The sequence below is a fragment of the Grampus griseus genome (assembly GCF_964374135.1).
Source record: "Grampus griseus genome assembly, chromosome: 2".
In the NCBI taxonomy this organism is placed as follows: Eukaryota; Metazoa; Chordata; class Mammalia; order Artiodactyla; family Delphinidae; genus Grampus; species Grampus griseus.
The window spans coordinates 170,476,302-170,495,299 of NC_139018.1; the positions used below are offsets into that span (position 1 = coordinate 170,476,302).

Consider the following 18,998-nt stretch of genomic DNA (forward strand, 5'->3'; position numbering starts at 1 on the left):
TAGCCTCCAGAAATGTGAGGAAATACATTTCTGTTGTTAGGGCCACCCAGTGTGTGGTACTTTGTTATGGCAGCCCTAGAAAACTGATACAGTAAGATACAAATTTATAGAGTTGCAAGGGAGGGAGCAGAGGAAGAAAGGAAGGTGTGGGCAGTGGTTCCCTATCCTGGGGACCCTCATTCAGCAACTTGTGATTGAACACCCATCATGAGCCAAGTCCTGTCCCAGCTGCCAAGGATTCAACAGTGAGCAAACCAACACATTCCCTGCCCTTCCAGCACGGATAGCCTATCAGTCAACTCTCCACGAGGGCTTGTTCAAGATGCAGGCCAGCACTCACTGACTCAGAGTCCCTGGGTGCGACCTACTTCCCCTGCATCATGTACATCTGATGGGAATAAGTATATCAGATCCTTCTCTGCTGCACGTTTGAGAAGAGGAAATAGTATAAGCTTCTGCAGCTGGTGTAGAGGAGCTGTCAGCGACAGAAAGAAAAGGAAGCCGGAGATGAGAGGGGCTGAGCATCCCCCCCAAATGAGCTTCACCTACATCACAATTTAGCCTGAAGTCTGGCCAGACCCCACGCTTTCTGTTGTACCCTCACGCTCTCATGAATTTCTATTAGGGCTGGTAGTTTTTAGGAAACTGGCTATTACTAATATCATCCCAGGAAAATGCCAGCAAGAAGATATAAGATGATGGCCATACATAGAAAGAAGGGCATCACGTGAACAGTGTTTGCTACTAAGAAGTACTGAAGAGGATTTTGCTGCTGGGTTAGTTATTCTGAAAAGCTCTCCCCCTCGACGCTTAGGAAGCTCTAGGCATGTTCCCCGAGTCATCGCATTAAGGCACAGGGCTAGGTCTGGTGCAAAGCGTTAGAGCATCTGGATCTCATCATTTGAGTTTCTTTCGGGTCCCTCTCACCTCCATCTAGTGGGTGAGGTTAAGAAATAACATATATTGACTGCTTAGAGTGCTTCACAGTTTGCAAATCACCTTCATAACAGTCCTGAGCAGTGGGAAGCTAAGGTCAGAGACGTAAGTGGTATATCCAGGATTACAGAGCTGAAAATGATGGGTGAAGAAATGAGAATATGGGCCCCCTGACTCCCAGTTTGGTGCTGTTTCTATCAAGCTGGTTACTGGTTCTCTCAGTCTAGCAGTTTGGCATTTAAATGCCCAGTGAATACAGAACGAAGGTCAGGGGTTCTGCTTGTCAAGAATGAGTGCACCACCTTGAGTGGAGCCTCCCGTGATCCCAGGAGAGGAAGTCCAGGTTTATTTAAAAGAGCATCATCGCCTCAACTTACATGTCTATTCTTTTTTAAAAATTTATTGACGTATTTACAATGTTGTATTAATTTCTACTGTACAAAGTGATTCAATTTTTTATATATATATATATATATATACATACACACATTCTTTTTCATATTCTTTTCCATTACAGTTTATCACAGGATATTGAATACAATTCCCTGTGCTCTACAGTAGGACCTTGTTGTTTATCCATCCTCTATATACTAGTTTGCATCTGCTAATCCCAAACTCCCACTCCATCACTTCCCCACACCCCACCCACTTGGCAGCCACAAGTCTGTTCTCTGTGTCTGTGGTTCTGTTTCTGTTTTGTAGACAAGTTCATTTGTGTCGTATTTTAGATTCCACATATAAGTAATATCATATGGTACTTGTCTTTCTCTTTCTGTCCAGGTCTATTCTTAATTCTACACAAGAATAAGATAATTTGTTGGACTTAAGTAGAGTTCGAAGATAGTGGCCAGGTAAAGAAAGGAGGGAAAGAGTTCGTATGCCAAGGTGTGTGGCTGTGAGGAAATTGGTTTATGCATTCATTTATTCTCATTCATTCATTCAACAAGCATTTACTAGCCACCTCCAGTGCCAGCCACTGCTTGGGACACTAGAGTTCCATAATGAGCAAAATTAAATCCATTGCTTGCCCTCAACTAATAAAGTGTCCAGGCTCGAGGGGTGAAAGATGCATTTATCAGATAACCACAAAAAAATGTGTCATTTCAACCTGAGAGAAGTGTTTTTAGAGGAAGGACAACAGTCAGGAAAGTCTTCCTGAGGAAGTGACATTTGAACTGGGCTCCTCAGTGGGAAGTGAACTCCCGGGAAGATGTCCAGGGTGTGCAAAGACAGAAGGGATGCTTCAAGCAAATTACACTCAACTTTTAAATCGTATATTCGTCAATTAAAAATGACTTATATGAAGAACACGCCCCGGGAGCTCAGAAGTAAAGGAGAGGTTCTAAGTACAGGGGAACTAACTCCCACTCACCAGCGCCCACCCACCCATAAAAGGAGCCATGGCCAGCCAGAGAGTTTTTATTAACTATACACTTACAACTAAGATCAAGGATAAATGATATCCTGTCATATTTACTGGTGCCTTGGGTTTCAGAAAGAAGCCAGCTTCTACAACTGAATGTTTGGAAGGTAGTTAGTTTGATTTAAACTGTCAGACTTATGGTTTCTGGCCTAGCATGTAAAAAGCTTGGAAGTCGCCACTCCGTCCGAGCAAGTAGAGAGCTGAACACACTGAAAAATCAACCACTCTTCTTAGATCCACACGAGCGGTGAGATCCCAGGGCAGTCTGGTGCCTCCACACTGGAGAGACGGACAGGCACACGCAGAGACTCACAGCTTCTCAGAGCAGCAACCTCCACGGGAACCAGAGTGGGGCAGGGAAACACGGACTCTACTGGTGAATTGCAGGAGGCTCAGCGTTGACAGCTCTGAAAGTTAAACTCCTCCAGGGATCCAGTCATGAGGGGTGTGGGTAGGGGTCCACCTTCGTTAGTTTTTTCTCCTGGATCTCTACCAGGTTCTCCCAGGGAACATCAAAGAACAATTTCTAGTGCTTCTGGCAAGGGGAGGGGAGAAGAAGTCAACTTGAAACACACCAGAGCACTCATTCCTCTTAACAAGGTCTACTCTCAGGAGACGCTGGTCATCCAGAGCCTGTCCTGCTGGGGTAGGAAAAAGAGTCTAACCTGGGGGAAGGGAAATACCCAACCTCAACCCACTCTAGCCATCCCATCTCAACAAAGAAGCACGTGTGGTCAGAGTCCAGAAGCATAGGCTTGCTAAAAGACTGAGACCTAATCACACCCCATAAAACACTCCTCCCCTCCCAATTCCCCACCAACATCTACTGCCATATTAGCTAAAGGCCTATTTGCAGCAGTTCCTTTTACCCAGTATATCATGCCCAGCTATCAAAAAAAAAAAAAATGACAAAACATACTAAAAAGCAATGTACATAGTTGGAAGAGACAGAGCAAGCATCAGAACCAGATTAAGATGTGGCAGAAACATTGGAATTATCAGACCGGGAATTTAAAACAACTCTGATTAATATGCTAAGGCCTCTACTGGATAAAGTATTTAAGAATAGAAGCATGTAAGAAAGAGAGGTTAATGTAAGAGGAGAGAAGGAAATTCTAAGGAAGAACCAAAAAAAAATGATAGAGATAAACAATATTGTAACAGAAATGAAGAACTGTCTTTGATAGTTTATTAGTAAACTGGATAAGACTGAGCAAAGAATCTCTCAGCTTGAGGATATCTCAATAGAAACCTAAAACTGGCAAGCAAAGAGACAAAAAGACTGAAAAAAAAAAAGGAATGGAATATTCAAGAATTGTGGGACAACTACAAAAGGTATCACATATGTGTAATGGGAATACCAGAAGAGGAAGAAAGAGAGAAAGAAACAGAAGAAATATTTGAAACAGTAATGACTGAGAATTTCCCCAAATTCATGTCAGTCACCAAACACAGATCTAGGAAGCTCAGAGAACATCAAGAAAGATAAATGCCCCCCAGAACTACACACTGGCATATCACTTTCAAACTACAAAAAAATCAAACATAAAGAAAAAACTCCTGAAAGAAGCCAGAGCAAGAAAGCATCTTATCTGTAGAGGAGCAAAGATAAAAATTACATGTGACTTCTCCCCAGAAACATGCAAGCAAGAAGAGAGTAGAGTGAAATATTTAAAGTGTTGAGAGAAAAAAACGCCACCAACCTAGAATTCTTTACCCTATAAACTTATCCTTCAAAATCGAAGGAGAAACAAACACTTTCTCAAACAGAAATTTAGGAACTTATTGACAACAGGCCTGCCTTGCAAGAAATGTTAAAAATAGTTCTTTAGAGAGAAGGAAAATGATATAGGTCAGAAACTCAGATCTACCTAAAGAGAGAAAGAGTACTTAGGAAGGAAAAAGTGAGGGTAAAGTTAAAACTTTTATTCTTCTTGTCCTTAATCTAACATGTAAGAGTTAGATGGGATCTCTTGAGAAGTGTGTACAATGGCTCCCAAACTGTCTGCCTGAAAGATGGGAGGCTGGATGCTTACCCAACGGTTCTCATCCCTCAAACAGCAGTTGAAGGTGGTCCTGAGGCTCTTTATCCCCAAACACCTCCAGGCTGCACTGGTATCACTGCTACACTCACCTGGTTCAGTGCATTATTCTTACCTAGGACACTTTAATGGCTTTTGACCTCAAGTTTCTTCTCTATTACAACTCATTCTAGCCATTGCTAAAGACTGAAGTACTTAAAGTGTCATTTTTCAATGTAAGACATATTATCTTTTTCTGTTAGTTTCCTAATAAAGTACCAATTATTTGACATGCTATTCAAGGCCCTTTTTTATCTGGCCCAAATCTTACTTTTGTTGACTCTCTCCATTTATGCTCCCACCACTTTGGACCAGATCACTTCCCAAACTGCCTTTTCTTATTTTTAAGTTTTTGCTCATGCTCTGTTCCTCTTCTGGAATGCCTTCTCCATATCACCACTTAACAATCATGCCTATATCTTAAGACTCTACTTAACCAATACTTCCCCCATGAAGCTTTGAACACTTTAGCCAGGAGTACTTTCTCTTTTAAACTCGTTCATTATAGTATTTTAACCGTCTTAAAACTCTTCTCACATGCTATCTTGTATTAGTTAATTGTTAGATACTTTGTCTCCATGATTGCATTGTTTCTTAAGGGCACGGATTATGTCAAAATAGTATAAATGTGTCATTTATAACTAATATCTAATGATTGCCACTAGGTGCTATTCACAATGCTAACTGCCTTATATATATTTTCTAACTTAACATCCACAACACCTTTTTATTATTTATCTAATTTTTACTGGAGTATAGTTGCTTTACAATGTTGTGTTCGTTTCTGCTGTACAGCAAAGTGAATCAGCTATACGAACACATATATCCCCAATTTTTTGGGTTTCCTTCCCAATTTAGGTCACCAAAGAGCATTGAGTAGAGTTCCCTGTGCTATACAATAGGTTCTCATTAGTTCTCTATTTTTCATGTGGTAGCGCAACACCCCTTTAAAGGGGGAACGATTAACAGGCAGTGTTATATCCATTTTTACCAATGACGACTCGAGCTTGAGGAAGTTCAGTTACTTGTCAGGGTTACACAGTCAGCCAGTATCACAGCTAGAATTTAAACTCGGGCACATGAGAGCAGGATCTTTGTTTAATTCAGTCAAAACCTAGAAAAGCGCCAGGCACATGAAAGGCACCCAATAAGTATCTGTTGAGTAAGGTAATTAATTGTATTTCCAAAGCACAGTCTTCCTGAATATCATATAACCAGTAAATATTCTCCTATTATCATCTTTAAAAAATGGAGAAAATTGGTAGTTGTTCTCAACATTAGCTGAATAATATTAATGTTGCCCAAATACCTGTTGTTGACAAGTAAAATGCGAAAATGCTAAGTTACAAAATATAGGTTGAAAAATAAAAATTGATTTGTTGATTTCAAGTAATAAACATGGTTTGAAATGTAATATAGTGTATGGGAATATGGCAATCTGTAGAGTTCAGTGCTTTACAAGTCTTATCTTGACAACCTAGCAGCCATGAGAGCACCTAGTATCCAGATCTTGGTTTCTAAATACAATCCTTCAATAAGAGGAACTAGAGCTCTTTGAAGAATGGTTGATTCCAGGGCTGGGGCAGGGCAAATACAAAATGAGCTTGCAGTATCTTGCGGTGTCAGAAAGTAAGGAATATGCTCATAAAAGAATAGGGAATGGTGAAAAAACACAGGAACCAAATGGCAGGAATTCCCAATGGCCAAATATAGGACAATTTAAGCAACCAAGATAAATAAATACAGTAATGGATTATAGCCCATAAAACATACACAAGTCCACAAAGATGTAAAAAATAGAATAAATAAATAAACAGAAGAGACATCTTTTTCTTATTTTAGAACTGAAATTAATAAGTGTAGAAGGAATGATGGAAATAGAAAATCACAATGACACAGTAATAATGGTTGTAGGCGAGAATCACCAATGGGTGCTAAGATTAGTGGGCAAAAGTATGATGAGAAATAGGATATTTACATAGTGTCGTGGTATCTCTCCAAAGATAATTATTATGCAAAGGGGAAAGTAGTAACTTTACAGTGGGAAACCCGGCTTATAAACATCACTGCAAGCAAGTGATCAGAGTGTAAAATGACAACAGACATCATCTTCTGCTGTGATACACTGGGAAGGGCATAGCATTTGTGTGGCACTTTTGCCAAAAATACATAACCTCAATCTAATCATGAACAAACATCAGGCAAACCTAAATTCAGAAGACATTCTTCAAAATGTCTCACCATATTCTTCAAAAGTGCCAAAGTGGTGACAGCACAGAAGGATCAAGTGGTCGCAGATGGGAGGAGACTAAGGAGATGTGACAGCCAAATGCAGTGTGGGATCCTGGGTGCGATTCTGGACTAGGAAAAGAGCACTACTGGAACAAATGGGGAAATTCTATTTGAATTTCTAATAGGTCTATAGATTAGCCAATAGCCAATTCACTATGGCTGTACAAGATGTTAATATTAAGAGAGACTGGATGAAGGGTTTACAGGACTCTCTGTACTAACTTTTCAACTTCTCTGTCAGTTAAAAATTATTTTCAAGAAAAAGTTAAGGAGAAATCTTGTATGGTTTTATTAAATCCGTTTTTTTTTTTTTTTTCAAAGATGGAGCCTTAAGAATCTACCCAATATTACAGAGAAATCTGGGAGGCAGTGAGTCTAGATCTTGGTTTATAGAATCAGAGTTTAGAGTTTTAAAAGCCCCTTGGAGAAGCATTCCGTACATCCACATCACTTTCAGGTGAGGAAAGCAAGGCCCAGGGAGGCTGAGTTACTAAAGTTTTGGTTCTAGAACTCAAGTCTTTGATCTATCCATTCATTTTTACTTCTACTTTACAACATTGCTGGATTCAAGTCCAAGAACTCTTTCAGTTGATTTAATTAATTCAATTTAGTCTAATTTCATACGGTATTTTTACAAGAAATGTAATATTCTAATGTCTAATGTGTTTATAATGAAATTATGAAAATCTCGCTCAAGAAGAACAATGTTTTGCTTTTCATAAAACCTTGAGTAGCACTCTGAGAAGTAAAAATAAACTTTGACTATAAGATTTGAACTTAGTTCAATAAACTTCAAATCAGTTTCAAGGAGCTCAGGGTTTGATTAAAATGCATTATTCCCTTTGGTTAAAGCCACCCTTTGATTTCTTCTCGCGTGTAGGTTCTCTCTTGCTTGTAGGTTCTCTCTTGCCTGGTTGTTTGCTTATACACACACACACACGCATTCATTAAAACATGATAGGTCACTTTATGTCATTTGGTACAATTGTCTGAGATGGCTTCATGATATAATCATTGCCTATTAGGGACCATAGCAAGACAATGGTAGTCTTGGCATTCAGCCCATGTTTTCCTCCAGTTTTTATTTCCTGTTAAGATTTCTATTCCTCAACAAAACCTGCACTTACCCCCTTCCACCCTGCAATGTCTGGGCTATGCATTTAACAGATGGCCTTGTTATACAATCAACTTTAATGGGATTAGACTGGATCATTGCATTTTAGAGATTCTTCCTTATCACAGCTGTTTCTTCTCTGAAATGCTATCACTCAAATAATGTATGCAAGGTACTCCTCTGGTCAACCCTAGTTTTCCAGAAAGCACCAACACAGAAACCTGAACACATCTGTATTTTTTTCTTTTAGAAAAAGAGGATTTGGGTACCAGAAATGAAAGTACTTATGACTGCTATTTATGTATGTGTGTGACGACAATACTTACTGGAAAAAGTCTAAAAAATTACTGAGTGGTTAAGCTAGATGTTAGGAAAATTACTCCAAATATTTCTACGGTAGAACCTCTGTGTCTCTAGAGCTGAAACTCCCCGTGTCGGTCCATTAAACTCTACTTTTCTCGGGTACCTGGGACCAAACTTCCAGAGTCATTTTCACCATCACTGCTCCCCACTCCTACCTCCTCCACGTTCCATTAGAGCCAGTCATTACCAAGCATTGCCTATTTCCTAGTTACATGATTTCCTCAGTTCCTTCCTCTTAGCTGCCATCGTCATCACCCTAGTTTGGCCCCAGTTGATATGAAATGAAATATCCTTAAATGCCTACGGGGCTGAGGGAAGAGAGTATTTTCCATCTTTGGTACCCAGTAGACCACAGTAGTGAGATACGGGAGAAGTCCCTTATGCCTCATCTCCCACTTAGGATGGGCTGAGTGGTGGAATTACATCATAGCAGGGCAGCAACCTCATCATATGAGCAGAAGCTTCTAGTGAGGGTCCAGAAACAGGAGTCTGATGAGTGGTTCTCAACCTGGCAGAGTCCCAGTAGTTATGTTCTTATTCTCATATTCCTATTTGTCAGGGGCAGGGGAAGCAAAGGTAGTAGTGTAAATTAAGATTGGGGACCATGGACATTGAATAAGCAAAAGAAAATAATATCAACTAGTGTAATAATATCAACTAAGAAAAAGAATACCTCCGAAATATAGTCTTGTTTTAAGACTTGATTGAAGAGCTACCATTTATTAAACTGTGCTCTATACAATCTCATATTAAACACCTCACCTCATTTCATATTATATAAATAATCTCATTTCATCTTTATACCAACATATTATTATTTGAATTTACCGATAAGGAAATTGCAGTTCAGAAAGGTTAAGGAATTGTTTTACTCTTACACAGCTAGAAAGCAGTGGAGTCAAGTTTTAAACCTGCGCCATCCATCTCCAGAATCCTAGAATGCAGTTTTTCAACATCTTACGTGGCCCAGCATGTCTGGGAAGTAAAGTAGCTTTGATTCTGTTTATGTTAGTCAAACAGGTTTTCTTTCCTATTCTAAGCCATCTTACAACATTTTGTAAAAATCCTCTCCCAACCTAGAAAGTGCTAGTACACACAGTCCAGTGATTATTATTTGCCCCATAATACCAGATAAGGAATTGGAAGCTCAGAGAAATTAATTAACTTGTCCACTGCCTTACAGCTTATCAGTGACAGATGGGAATCTGAACCTGGGCAGTCTGATTTCCTTTCCCCTTCACAGCCACTCTGCCAACTTTAATATGGTTATATTGATATTGGTTTGATGTTTCCCAAAAAGAAGTAGAGTGTCATCCAGATTTACCCTATATACTCTCCTGCTGTGTGTGTCCACACACACACACACACACACATACATATAAGTGTGAGTGTACCTATGGACATAGGAGAGAGATTCAGAAATAATATTCCAAGGAATATGAGCTACATTTATCTTCTATGCAGTGGCTGGCATGCTTTGGACTCTTAATGCTCAGGAGTATGCTGTAATTGCAATAATGTCAGCAATACAATTGGCCTCATGCCTGATTTTGCCAGCATTCTTTTCTTTTGCTAAGACAAGAAGACTAAGTGTCTGGTCCTGCCCAAATACAGAGCATCTGTAACTTGCAGAACAGATCATGTGACAAAGGGTAAACGTCCATCAAACCACCTTTGCATGTCTTTGCATGTTTGATTATTTTCAAGGTACTAAGTGATCTGATTTCTAGTCAGTCTGGGGGGGATGAAACAGCTGTAATTCACAATTAATATATATATCAAACATCACGGTCAACCTTAGTCTTTCTCCCCGTGAAAGGCAGCGGGCTTGTGTCAAGAACATGTAAAGAGTACATGCTGCTCTCTAACGAATGGGGCAATGTGTGTGCCCCGCCATTATCATAGGTAGGTTTCACAGCAGCCTTGCCCAGAAATGGGTCAGTGGCAGGCAGTGTGGACCAGAGGAAGCACCTAAAATGAGGGAAAATTGTTCACCTCAGGAATGGGAAAAACAACCCCATCAAAAGCCATCACTTTGGATACGCACACTTTTTCAAGTGTGTTCCACTCCATAACAACTCCGAGTGGTTTGACGCATTTCAGTTCAGAATTTCAAATCTGTTATTGGCTTTTGTGTTTGTTTTCTCCTGAATTCTGCAGGTGAACAGGTAGATAAAGTGACAAGGTTTGAAATATTGTTTCTGTTCTATTTAGAATGGAGGACCTGAAACAGGGCCACTGAGAGCCCACACCATGCCTGTGTGTGAATTTAAAGGTGCATCTGCTCATCCCAAGGGAAGGGAACCACCTGGTAAGCGAACCTGCCCCCTACCTGCCCCTGGTGGGACACAACCTGTACATCATTGGCTGCAGCCCGGGTCACGAAATTAGCTCCGGTTCTGGAAGTATGTCAGGGGCTGTGCAGGTGCCTGTACATGGAGCTTACAGAGACTGTGCATTTTCCTCAGCTAATTCATTTAATTAGGGCCAAATAATTACAAAATTTCTGAAGTCCAAGAATATTTTTTTCATAATATACTTTTAAAATTTACAAGCATAATGTTCAGCAACGTGCTTGAATTTTTTCAAGCGTTACATTATTATATTCCAAAATAAGTCTTGCATTTAAAGACAAACATTACAATGCTCATTCTTTGTTATAATTCTCTGTCTTTCTCACCTAGAATATTAACTCTGGGAAGGCAGTGACTGTGTCTGCCTTGTCACAGCACAGTGTCCAGCACATAGTAAATACTACTACATATTTTTTAAGTGAAGGAAGGAATTTCTTATTTTTCTTTTAGACTTTGAAACTAAAGGGACAAATATAAAATTTCTGATGAGCAGTTTAAAAATCATTTTTATTCCTTCATTTAAAAATAAAATTTTTTCTTTTAAAGTACTTTCTTCACTTCTTGCTACAATGCTTATTTCCTAGGGCCATTTTGTTTTGTTTGGTAGGGGAGTCATAATGGGTACCTCTTGGGATACCTGCACAGTCCACAAGTCAACTCCGACTTTCTTTGGAAAACGTCACTCACCCTTTGCATTGGAGCCTATGAGCTTTCCTTTCCCGGGACTTAGGACTGAGATAAATTATACACAGTCTCTTTGTGAGCGGGTACAACTGAAACGTGCAAGTGCTGGCGCTGAAACAGCACCATGTGCTCAGAGAAATACAGTCTGCTGGGAGAGAAAAGCGTAGAGAGAGAGACCAGAAGAAGGAAGTCCTGACAGTCTTAGATCCCAGTCAGTCCCTTCCAAGGTCTGGCAGAATCCCTGTCCTCAGGTTCCCTTGAGTTACTTCTGTAGCCTTCATGTAAATAGCTCCTTTTATGGCTTAAGCCAGGTTAACTGGGTCAATTCCTAACAAATGTGATAATATATTTTAAATGAAAAGTAAGTGAAGCATTGTTTTTGATGCAAAGATACCTTCCAGGAAATGTAGAGCAGTGCAAGAAAAATTGAATAGTTTCAATGGGGCTTCCTTAACATCGCCAGATGAGGCAAGAGCAGGTGGTATACCCTAGCATCACCACACAGAGGCAGTCTGGAGGAAAGAGCTTCGGGTTGGTTTGACGGCCGGGCGAAGAATAAATGAAATGCCAGAGCTCAGCTAATAGGTTCTTGCCAAAACAGAACTTCGCGCATCTGTCTGCTGTGAGCACGGGAGCCAGGCAAAAGGATGCTAGGGCAGTGTTTCTCAGAGTAGGGTCCTGGGTAAAAATACAAATCCCTGAACCCCATTCCAAACCTGGGAAATCAGAATATCTGAGCGGGTGCCATGCATTCAGCCTTTATTAATAGGCACAATGGGCAACTGGTATGCACGCTGTCTCGGAGCTTTCTACTCAGGATGTGGTGTGAAGACCAGCAGGGATGGTGTCACCAGGGAACTTCCTGGAAGTGAGGGGTCTTTCCCACCCACCTGACCTACAGAGCCATGATCTGCATTTGAACAAGATGACCAGGTGATCGAGATGTTCATTAAAGTGGGGGAAACCTTGCTCGAGATCATGAGTTCCCTGCTTGTTTGTACACTGGAACGACCCAGGTCACTTAAACACATTTCTGTGGTCTGAGTTTTACCCCCCAGAGAGTTTGAATTAACTGGTCTGGAGGGTGACCTGCGCATAAGCACTTTTAAAAAGTTCCCCTAAATGATTCTGATGTGTAGCCAAGATTGAGAACCATTGCTTAACAGGGATGACTAGATACATCCTAGAAGAAGGCATTCAATTTGTTGAATGGGTTTCGAAACTCATGGACAGGACCATAGTCTGAAGACAGATTTCTTTTGATTTGAAGGAGCAGGAGCCCAGAGGGAAAGAAAATTGTATTTCTTTTTAAGTTCCAGAAAGAGCTGGTTTGGAAAATCATAAGAGAGACCGCAGAGGAGGAGAACTCAGAGTTTACAAAATGAACTATGGAGTCTAGAAAGCATGCCACCCAATAACCTTTGGGGGAAAAGAGGGCTTTTGCTACTTCTTAAGAAAAACCCAAGAAGACTGCAACCCTCTTAGGTGCTGGAGTAACAGATGCCTAGGTGGAAAATTAGCAATGGCTAAAGGAATAATCTAGGATAAGCATAAAGGCAATCTCAGAGACCTGAAGACCCCATCCTGCGAGTCCCAATCGTGGCACAGAAGCATTTGCTGAGAGTGAACCAGAAGAGGCCAAAATAGAACAGGGAGGACCCAGGACATGTGGAACTTTTGAGCAGTGGCCATTACGCAGACCATTGGATTAATCACCGAAGCTTGAGCAACATGTCAGTGACCCTGAGAGACTGAGCTGTCCTTCAGCCAGAGGCCAACAAGTACAGATGACGTGCTTGGTCCAGCACCCCTTTCTCCGTCCCTGGACAAAAGGCACCCCCTTTGCTACTCCATTCCTTGGGAGAGTTGCTGCAGAGGGAGGAAAGAGGGAGTCTTGAATCCAAATGAATACTTACCCAAGTGACATTAAATCTGAATCTAGAAGTGACTGCAAGATTGAGGTTTTCCACCATAGGAGAAATGGAGGCTTGAGAGCTAAATGGGACTCGCTTATAGAAAAATGAGGAACGTTCCACGTCTAATTCCTGAATTATGCCTGCAAATTTCAAATCCGCTACACTAGCTAGTAGGATCTAGTCACCTGCCCATAAGGCAATTTTCCTCGCATTAAGTCCCTGGGACTTGGTATCAAGATAAAAAGGCTTCTTTGAATGACGCTCTTTTTGCAAGAAAATGAGGGTGAGGGGAAATGTTGCACGATCATGAAGCACAAGACACCTATATCTGAGAGGCAGAACTGGGACCAGAACTCAGGTCTACTGTCTAAGATGCACTGATGAACTCTGAAACCCTCAAGGCTATCTTGAGGTTAAGAAATCAACTAAGTGTCATAACGGTCCTGTCTTAGTAAAGAGCATTTACTCTTCACACAGACGGATACACTGCATTAATGTCATTCATTACTGTAAAGTGAATCAGCCTCAGTGGATAAAGTTATTGACTAGTGAATGGCCTCAAATGACCATTTTCTGATTGTTAAGAAGGGCTGAAAAAGATGTAGTTAAGAGATGACCAATTACTGACACTGTACTTACTTCCTCTGTTCTCTGTCTCACTCCTTTACACCCCTCCCTGGAGGGAATATTCTTTGAGAGAAAAGTTGTTTCACGTTTCTCTCCTTCCTGGCCCTTATTTAGAAGACTTCAAAGGAAATCACTAGACTTGACTATGTGATTGACACATCCTATATTTTCCTCACCTTGTGGAAGGCATGGCCATTCTCTGTCAGTTCCCTGGTACTAAGGGAAGACTATGAAGGGCATAAGGAATAGCAATAACTTTCTAAAATAACTGTTTCTCAGGACTTCCGTGGTGGCACAGTGGTTGGGAATCCATCTGCCAATGCAGGGGACACGGGTTCGATCCCTGGTCCGGGAAGATCCCACATGCCGCGGAGCAACTAAGCCCGTGCGCCACAACTACTAAGCCTGCGCTCTACAGCCTACGAGCCACAACTACTGAGCCCACGTGCCACAACTACTGAAGCCCATGTGCCTAGAACCTGTGCTCCGCAACAAGAGAAGCCACCGCAATGAGAAGCCCGTGCACCACAACAAAGAGTAGCCCCCGCTCGCCTCAACTAGAGAAAGCCCGTGCAGCGATGAAGACCCAACACAGCCCAAAATTAAAAAAATAAATTTAAAAAGTAAAATAAAATAACTGTTTCTTTAAAATTGTGACCCAGGAATTGAATTTCATGAATCATCCTGACATAGTTTGGGAAGAAATCACATAGGGGATCTAATTTTTGGATTCTTTAAAAGTGAATATATTATGTATGAGACTCCCCTCCCCCAAAGAAAACCTAACCAATCCTTGGTTAGGCTAGTGTAATATAACCCAAGAAAATGAATTTCACTAGATGCTCTTGCAGTTGCCACAAGGAGGGCCCATTCATATACAATATAATTCTAAATCCGCTTTGAGCCCACTACAACGTCTATGTTAGTGCCATTGAAAATTCCTGGCAAATTTATAAGAATATGTTGCAGTATCCTTTTTGCCTAATCCTGGAGGGGAAGAGAAAGTCAAAGGATTGAAATTAGTGATGTATATTTAGGCAGTCAGCTTATTGGAGTGATGCCCCAAACCAGCAAATGCTCTACGTATGGAAAGTACTCAATTAGGGGAGGGCTGATGGAAAGAGACAAGGTCTCAATAAAGGGTTGAAGCTGTCAGTGAACTATTAATGATTTCCAACTATTTCTTGAAACCATCTTAAAATAACCAACATAAAAGGGAAAATTGAACCACAAAACCAAGAAGTCTAATGTTGTCTGTTAACAACCCCGATTATTGAAACAATCCTTTAAGACAAATCTATATTTTCATACAGCGTACATAAAACATGAATTATCTCACTGGGCTGTATGGATCTCCACTGAATCCTCACTGTGAATTGAGCATTCAAAAATTGGTAATGATCTGTATCACAAACCAGTTCTTTATGCTTTGCTGTAAAAGTCATTCTGTCTTCGGAAAACCCCCAGACGTGGCTGGAAACTATTTATGTTCCAAAACCATGAGCTTATGACAGAAATGCTGAGGTGCATAAGTCAATTCATAGGAGCTGTGAGCTCAACAGGGAATTATGGGGTTAAAATTAATTGCTCTGAAAAGTTATCTGATGCAGGCTGTCATTGTCAATGGAGACCAGATTACTGAGGAGTTTCAAATAACAAACTTTTGTTGCAAAGTTGCTAAGTTTTATGTCCAATGCAGTTTTTAAAAAGCCATCTTGCTTTTTAAACTTCCTCTCTTGACAGGAAAAGGAGTGTTTGTTTTGTCTGTCTTCAGAGTCTCATGAAAGTTGCTTTGGAATGGTACCCAAAGAACCCGTGTGATGGGCAAGCTTGGCCTTAACCTGTACAAGAGAACTGCTTAAACACGATGCATCGTCCAGAGAATAGCTCTTTCTAGGAAGCAGACTCTGTTGTAGGAAAAGAAAGAAGAACTTACCTGGGTAATCATTCTTGTCTATGTCAGAATCTCCTCTTAAAGTAAAGCCGAATCCAGAAGGGACAGCCTGTGAGGCCCACACTCCTTGCAGAATCTGGGAAGCCTTGGCGTTTAAGCCATTCTTGTTACCGTTGTAAATGAGCACTTTGCCTCTTTGGTCCTTGCCTGCAAAGGGCGCACCGATGGCAATGTCTACAAACAGAGACACACAATTTTTAAATAAAGAAGAGTATTTTAGAAAGAGAAATAAGTACAATCGAAGAGCAGTACCAAACAGCCCAAAGGGCTTCTTAAGTTTTCCATGAAACTCTGTAGTACTGCAACAAGAGGAAAGTATTTGTTGTCTTTCATCCATCCAAGAAATATTTATCGAGTGCCTATAATGTGTTGGGCACAGTGGCTTCAACGGCGAACCAGACACTGCTTTTCAAAAGTTTATATTCTGGTGCAGGGAATAGACAATTTGAATAAAGAAATAATCAAGAAAAGATAGAAAGTGACAAATGCTATGAAGAGAATCTTAAAAATACTGATATGATGGAGAGTGATTGGATTGTTATTTTAGATGAAGTGGTCAGACAAGGTGTCTCTAAGGCTGATCTTGAAACTGAAATCTGGGGACAAGATGGAACTGACCACGTGGAATCAGAAGGAAGAGCATTCCAGGCAGAAGGAATGACTGTGCAAAGGCCCAAGGATGCAAGGAGCTTGGCCCACCTGAAGAGCAGCCAGAAGGTGATCTACGTGGGAGCTTAGTGAGTAATAGGGAAGAGCTGAGTCAGATTAATGGGCTGCGTGGACCAGATGAGGCACCTTTGCAGAGTACTTAAGAGTTTCTTGTTAAAAGAAATAAACAGGGCTTCCCTGGTGGCGCAGTGGTTGAGAGTCCGCCTGCCGATGCAGGCGATGCGGGTTCGTGCCCCGGTCCGGGAAGATCCCCTATGCCGCGGAGCGGCTGGGCCCGTGAGCCATGGCCGCTGAGCTTGCGCGTCCGGAGCCTGTGCTCCGCAACGGGAGAGGCCGCGACGGTGAGAGGCCCGCATACCGCAAAAAAATAAAAAATAACCTCTTTCTTGAATGATTACATCATCCCATGATGTAGGCAAGACCCGTTTCATAGTTGAGGACTCTGGGAAACCAAGAGAGAACCCTGTCGCCTGTCTCCCTGTTAAACATAGCAGTGAATGAAAACTACCTTCCATATATTGTGTTCATCAGGATTGCTCTAAACAGTACACCTAACTACTTAGGTTTACATGAAAAAGAGCACCAATAGCACAGTAACATAACAGCCCGAGCTGCGGACGATGGTGTGTGTCCTCATTTTGTCATTCATCCGTTTGTAGTTGTTCCTAAGTCTGATAAGACTGAATGAATTGTAAACTGATTTTCACTACATAACAAGGATCATAAATCCACTTTCACTTAACAGGTAAGGATAAACTGTCAAAAAACTCAGATCGTTGTGGAAAATAAAGATATTGTCATATGGTAGGTGGAAAGGGGTACTTTCTTCACATCCTCCGAGTCAGTGAATTTATATCTGTCCCCTGGTTACATCTCATTTTGGCATCATTTTAAGGACACCAAGGCTCAGAGAGGCAAAACCCCTCTTAGGTTGTTAGAAATGTTTCTCTTAGCTCTTAAAAGTATCATTAAGGGTTTGAGAGAAAAGACAAATAGAAGAGATGATGAAAAAGATGACTACACAGATAATTTAGCATTATTTCTTTCATTTGGTGCTCAGGAATAGGGCAGTTTTTGAAAGCAACAAATCAGTTCAAGATGAACTTGTCTCTTTTTTAAAAAGCTTCCCTGGAACCATGAGCTTTTAGTATGCATTTATGTCTTATGGTACTTTAAAAGTTACTAACTATACATTGCTGAGACGTGTTTTTTCAAGGAAATCATAAAAGTACGTGACCAGTTGCTGAAGGTATTAATGAATACTTTGATTTGATGGGAATACTCTCGAGGCTATTTTATTGGAGCAAATTCCTGTTACTCCCTGGAACTTCAAGAAACCCAGTCTACCTTGGTTCTTAACTTAAAGGTCCTGAAAATGTATGCAAAATTTTGTGTGAGCTGGCATGTTTTTCTGAGGAGAGGGTACTTCGAAGGCATTCATAAATTCCTAACTTAAAGAACCACAAACCTAAACTAAGAATTTAACACTGCTTAACAACGAACATTGAAGGTGCCTTTAAGCTGAAGTTGAGAGATCAATTACAATTCAGCATAACCTGTACGTAAGCCGTATGAGTTACTCAGATGGCAATACACTTGCTAATGTATCAACATGTATTTATTTGTTTTGACTCTGTACATATAGTACATTCTCTAGGTCTCTTCAGGTCATAAATCTGTACGTCAATTTTAAAAATAATTGCTGTTTGTTTAGAGCTGTCACATGACACCCTAAATCAACATGAGAAAATTTCCACGTAACATCTATGTTAGCCAAAACTAAAGTTTAAATTGCCTTGAGATTTTGGATAGTTTATTAAAGACCAATCAGAAGAACTGTACCACACACCACTGTGAAGTCTCTTGTTTCTGTCATGCAACAGTAACCTGAAATTGTGGCACAGAAGTGATTTCCATGCATTGGTGTAAATTACCATTGTATCCATCTTGGTTCAGGTCTCCTAAATGTGCCAGAGCACTACCGAATCTCCCGAAAACGTCAGTGCCTGCGAGGGTCTGCGGATTTCTGAAGACCAGCGCGCTCACTTGCAAGTACAGGTAAACTTGCCCTACTTCTCTGGGGTTGCTCTCAAACTCACGTTCCATAAAGAGAGGTGCCCCGATCAATATGTCATCCATTCTGCAGGGAACGAAGAAAGAGGTCAGCAGAGACATGAGATGCTGTTGGGTAGGTTTCTAGTCAACTAGATTAGTACACTTCCACTGGTATATTTCCTTTTCCAAGGGCTATCTTACAACTGTCCTATTTCTTTCATTGCTTTGCTATGTCTACGGAATAGAGTGCTATAAGAAAATAAGAGTTGTTAAATTACCACACTGAACGTTTTAGCTATGCTAAACATCACTGCTTTAAGAAGACCACAGCTGTTTCAGCCTCTTCAGCTCTTTGCTGCATTTCCAGAAAATGTACTTACACAAGTAAAACGTATCAGAAGGACCAAACTAGGTTTCTCTAAACATGGATGAGAATTTGTCTATAATTGAGTTAACTATACATTTATATTATGAAGTTTTCTTGCAGTAATAAGGTTTAAAATAAAGTCTGTCCTCCTCTTTTCTCTTGT

At 40.8% G+C, this 18,998-nt stretch overlaps 1 protein-coding gene across 2 annotated transcripts in view; it reads right to left on the reverse strand.

The window, feature by feature from the left end:
* The window catches only part of ITGA8 (integrin subunit alpha 8), a gene marked incomplete at both ends in the record, with an annotated part of 178,244 nt that overhangs the window by 102,810 nt on the left and 56,436 nt on the right, over nucleotides 1–18,998 (reverse strand). For both annotated transcript variants that reach the window (XM_082648292.1, XM_082648291.1), the window contains 2 exons: nucleotides 15,727–15,918; nucleotides 18,348–18,553. In XM_082648292.1, coding sequence (XP_082504418.1) covers nucleotides 15,727–15,918; nucleotides 18,348–18,553 — 398 coding nt within the window. The remainder of the gene's footprint in view (nucleotides 1–15,726; nucleotides 15,919–18,347; nucleotides 18,554–18,998) is intronic.